This window comes from Ostrea edulis, chromosome 3 (genome assembly GCF_947568905.1).
Source record: "Ostrea edulis chromosome 3, xbOstEdul1.1, whole genome shotgun sequence".
NCBI lineage: Eukaryota > Metazoa > Mollusca > Bivalvia > Ostreida > Ostreidae > Ostrea > Ostrea edulis.
In genome coordinates, this window is record NC_079166.1 from 60397222 (window position 1) to 60402871 (window position 5650).

The 5650-nt window shown below is 34.8% G+C and overlaps 1 protein-coding gene across 1 annotated transcript; it reads left to right on the top strand.

Moving 5' to 3' along the window:
* The first annotated feature begins 722 nt into the window (after positions 1-722).
* On the top strand, positions 723-5418 carry LOC125665758 (uncharacterized). The gene is made up of 5 exons (XM_056158399.1): positions 723-1078; positions 1336-1402; positions 1623-1856; positions 2384-2528; positions 4378-5418. Exons 3-5 carry the CDS (start codon positions 1660-1662, stop codon positions 5182-5184), a joined length of 1149 nt encoding a protein of 382 aa, XP_056014374.1. The 5' UTR covers positions 723-1078; positions 1336-1402; positions 1623-1659; the 3' UTR covers positions 5185-5418.
* The last annotated feature ends 232 nt before the right edge of the window (positions 5419-5650 follow it).

Consider the following 5650-nt stretch of genomic DNA (forward strand, 5'->3'; position numbering starts at 1 on the left):
CCTCCAAAATGTACCCCAACCCCTTCAATCTAAAATCAAAAACATTTCTGCACCTCTACATGCATTGGCCTCTCATATCCTTGAATATCTAATACTTTTCTCAACTTGTTACGGAGAACGGTATCGGGCAGTTTAAGGCGCGAGAAAGAAGTGGAAGAAGAACCGAGCAAAAACAATTAGTCTCCAAACTTCGTTAATAACAAGCCCTGAACTTGTTCGGTTAGTCACGGTACAGGTGTGTTCAAAAGAGGTCTTGCGTTTTATTTTTAAGACAAGACTATTCGTCCGTTACAGTGATGCATTTTTATAGCAAGTATTTTACAATGTAGATAGATAATCTTTTTCTCGATCCCTACTTATTTTTTATTATGAATAAATGACATTCCAGGGAGGTAGGGAACAGTTTACCTGAAGATCAAACTTCGACTGGCCTAGTGTCACAGCAGGTGTGGCACGATCAAGATCCTTTCCTGCTCAAAGGCCGTTAGTGTCGAACATAAGTTTAAATTTTGCAGCCCTTCACCGGCGATGGTGACATCTCCATATGAGTGTAAAAAGCCTTGAAAGGGACGTTAAACAGTATTCAATCAATCAATCAATCGACTGGAGCTGCAATGAACTCTGCAGAGAAGTTAAGATGTTCATTGGGTCAAATGCTGTCTGACGCGCAGCAAATGTGAATTTGATATTTCAGAATGAGTGTGACAAGTATATATAACAATTGGCGGATCGCCGATTTTCGTGTAAGCCCCGCCCACCATGACGACGGTAACTAGCCCGACATTAAACGCATAAACAACATGGCGCGGATCATGTCGTTAAAGGACATACCAGACGATTTTTCCGCATCATACATGTTACATACACCGTCCCTTCGGCAAAAACAACGGGCTGTCGCGTTTATGAAGGATTCCTATGTTAAATCAGTCAAATTATATGCACAAGAACGCGAAAATATGCTAATAAAAGCCGAAGTATATCGGAGTCAGAGGAAAACGGAGGACCCACACAAGATCAACATTGATGTCAACTTTGATGGGAAGAAATTAGACGATGCACATTGCAGTTGCAAAGCTGGGTGTGTATACGGTTATTTTGAGTTATTGAAATAGTTTTTACTTGTTTATAATTTCAATTTTACGTTTTTGTTTATTTAAATTATTGTTCTTGAAGCGTATAGATCTACGTACATGCGTGCATCAGCCTCAAGTATAAATAGAGAGCGTTTGTAAACAACCTCACTCGGAAAAGTTTTTTCATATTTCATAAACGTTGCTCAGTGTTATTCTTATTCTTTTTTTCAAATTTCATTTGTTGTATTTTTGTTCCTTTTAGTAACTCGGTGCATTTTACCAATGTTTGTGTTTCCAGTTACTTGCTAACTAAAGGGTGCACATACCAGGTCAGTGTAACTATGATTCAGTATCTTTACCAAATACAGGTACACACCTTTCCCAAAAGCCTGTTTAGATAATTATACTACACATATACATGTAAAATAATTTTGTATTGTGGTACATGTAGTATTATAATGCTATTGTTAATTTGATAAATGTATATTATGCAAATTTGGTGTGGGGATTGGTTTCTATTTTTTCATGTTGTCACGGTACATATTACAGGGAGGCAGGCCAATGTGCACATGTCTTAGCTGTTATCATGATTCTGGAGCAGTGGAAGATTTCTGGTTTTGTTGAAATTCCCTCAATGCTGTCATCAACTTCCCTACCCCAACAGTGGGATAAGCCAAGAGGTGACAAGATTCAACCAGAACCAGTGTCCCAGATGATCATTTCCAACCCATCAAACCTAAACAGAAAAAGAAAGCCAATTGTGGCTTCCTTTGTGGACACACGGTAAAAAAAAGTGTACATCTTTCAATCAATGTTTTCTCTTAATTTTTTTTCTAATTGTTTTGCATGACTGATTGTCATGGAGACAGTCTTTAAATTATGTTTTGGCCAAATTAAGGCTTTTCAGTAGAAAAGACTCACTTAGTTGTAAAGCACCTACAAGGACACCAGGGGTATGTTTTACAAAAGAACTTCAGACTTATGACAAAATTTTCAACTTTATCGTAAATCATTCTCTCCGAATGCAAAATTTTTTAAAAGAAAATATTGAAAATTTAGCCTTAGAAAAGTTTTAATTCATTCATTTAAAGTAATAACTGTATAATACAATTCAAGACTTGCCACAAGTTGTTTTGTAAAACGGGCCCCTGACCTCTAACAAGTTTTTACAGGTGTAATAATTAGGTCTCAGCCAAAAGACTCCAAACTACACAGCTGCCAAGTCACGCCCAAGTGTTTGGCACTGAACACTTGCTACAACATAAAGTTCTTTTAAATGGTAATTCAAAATTATTTTCAACAATTTTCAGGAAAACTGAAATCAGTGAAATGGATATGGAAATCCTGAAAAAGTTTAAACAAGCCCCAATTTCCTATCTGGTATCCACAGCAGCAGGACCAACTGTTGACACTCCATTCGGTGCTCATTACATAGGATCTCCTCTCAGCTATCATGTAAGTTACAAACTTTATTCAGACAAAATATATGAATTAAACTTTATTCAGACAAAATATATGAATTAAACTTTTTAAGGAGGTACTCTACAGTATCACAATGACTGACTTCCTTTTAAAACATGGAATGAAATATAAATATCAGCAATATTTGTCTTTTCATTTCAAAAATCATCGTCTAGCTGAGTAGCTTAGCATATCGACCGCTGAACTGTAGATCAAGGGTTCGAGTCCTGCAGAGGTTTTAAATTTTTGTTGTTGGTCAGATTGTTTTATACTAAAACTGCATATTGTGACTAAATGAAGTAAATTTTAAAGTTTTCAATTTCAAAATATTGTTGCAAATATCCTCACTTTTCATCCATATCAAATTTCTTTGGTGTAGCATTATACAGTAAATATCAATGATTATTACATTTTCCACATGCAATCGATTCATTTAAAAAAATCCATTTGTAGGAAAACCTCGTTGATATTATGAAAATTTACAACAAAACACATTTAGTGAATGAAGTTTAGCAGTTTTCTTTATCTTGAATTAAATATGGCATAAAATTGGTCAATACACAACAAGTTAACCATATCTGATCAACAATACTAAAAAGAGAAAGACTAATTTTGCCCGACAGTATTTTAAACTGTTTTATACGAGCAATAGCCCGTTCAACATGCACACGATGTTTGGCTATTTTGACAGTTTCTGTTACCTCTGAAGCTTTCATCTGTGTTGCACATGACGCAAAAGGTGGAATGTTTAGTCGAAGACCAATAGCTTCAATTTCCTTTTCAATATTAAACCCTTTGTCCACCATAACTCCATCACCATTTTGTAATTTCCCACATTGTTTAAGGTCTGACAATACTTTAAGGAAGCCACTCTCCTTTGTAATAACTTTATCAGATACTGATCCAGAGAATAACATGGAAGAAAATATTACAGACCCCCTTGGATCTATGCCCACAAGTCCTTTCAAAGTTGTGCATGACTTATAGTCAGAATAACATTGACTCTGTCGATTGAGAGAACTGGGCTTTTGTACTTTTAACTCAGTACAGTCAATAATGACGAAAGTGTCTGGAAAATCTTTCTTATAATTTTCAGGCATGTTTTCGATTATTACTTCACGATGAGGCCATATATCTACACTACCTAGTCTAAAAAACATCAAATTAATCCAGTGGGTGAATATTGCACTGCAGTCTTGCACAGATATATCAAACAAATATGAAATATGTTTAAAGTCAAAGTTTTGTCTCAGTTTTATCAAAACAAGCAAGAGCTGATCCTTTGTTGACAACGATTTTGCACCTTTAAGAGTTTTACTCCATATAATAGGATCTTCTTCTGTTGGTACTAAAAATGAGTATAAAACATTGAACCGGTCTTTAGAAAACCCTGTATAATACTGATAATCAGTGTCCTTCAGTTTTTTATATCCAAATCGTCCTGAATCTTGTTGTTGCAGTTCAAAATTAATTCGGAGCAGTTTTTCCTTCTCTTCAGTTAATGCAGTATTGTCAGCAATAATGGCCAGTATTTCAAGTGGATTACAACCTGAAATATATTTAGAAAATTTAATATTATTATTTTTTATTTAGTATTCATGGGTAGTACAATAATGTAAAACATATATGATAAAAATAATCGTGAATGGTTTTTCATTAGACATGATTTATAAATTATATACAACTCAACATGGATCCCGATAGAAAACACACTTTTTTCCATGAAAGTCAAATCCGATCACAACTCATTGGAGATCCTAAACATAACCCTCAACATTATATGTCATGTCTATCATTACAATGTATTTATTATCGCAATGTATTTATTATCGCATAATTTCAGGCACCATTGATTTTACCTATTACAAAACCCCGTGCAGCAGAAAACTGTGGAAGTACTGTGTTCCCAAAAGCCCTTCATACCTGCGTTGACCTTGAATGCATTCAAAACCTTACACATGAATGGACTGAGCTGAATTTGACACAGAGTGATGCAATTAATTTGGAAAAATCAACAAGATCTCAGAGTCTGAACCAAATATGGCATACAGAACGAAGTAAGAGAATAACGGCATCCAATTTCGGACTAATCATAAGAAGAAAAAAAGATGTAAACCAGAAATTTTTAAAGAACACATTTCAAAAGAATGATTTCACATCTTCTGCTACATCATATGGTAAAGTGAATGAACACATTGCCAAGCAAATGTACATTAAGAAAACCGGACACCACCTTCATGATATAGGATTGATTGTAAACACAGAACTACCATTTCTAGGTGCTACTCCTGATGGCATAGTGTGTGATAAGTCTGAAAGTGGCTTGATTGAAATTAAATGTCCTTACTCTGTCAGAGACAAGACCATCAGTGAAGCATGTGAAACAAGAAATGATTTCTTCCTCCAAAGAAATGGCAACACTTTCAGCTTAAAACATGAGCATTCCCACTGGTATCAAGTCCAAGGACAGCTTCTAGTTACTGGAGCTCCATTTTGTGACTTCATTACATATACCAAACAAGACTTATATGTAGAAAGAGTTTATCCAAACAAGTCTACTATGGATGTGTTAGTTCAGAAACTAGCTAAGTTTTATGTCCAACATTTTAAGCCATTTATCCACAAATGTGATTCTGATCTACATGTATAATGTTGATTTACCACACCAACTATGAAAACAAGAATGTGTTTGTACCTGACATAATATGCCCCCTCCCCTCATAACAACAAGGACACAATAAACACTGACTCAGTGTGACAGAAAGATTTGTTTACAGGTCATTAACATCTTTGTATGGTAGATATATGTAGAGAGTATTGGAGATAAAATTCTGTTTGCTGTCATACACTTAAATTTGTATATAAATGTACTAGATAATTCAAATTCAGTTGAGTGAAGTTCTCTTTACACTTTCAGTGAAGTATTTACTTTTTTTTTTATTTTGGTGCATAGATATCATGTCATTTGCAAATACTGCTCCTTGATACTAATATTCAATCATAGAACATAATTACCAGGAAGAATTGGGTTCACATTTTCTGTTGCTGATGCTTGAGAAAATGTAGTTGCAGTCGTTGAAACATGTTGGATTTCAGAAGATGCCTTTAACACATCA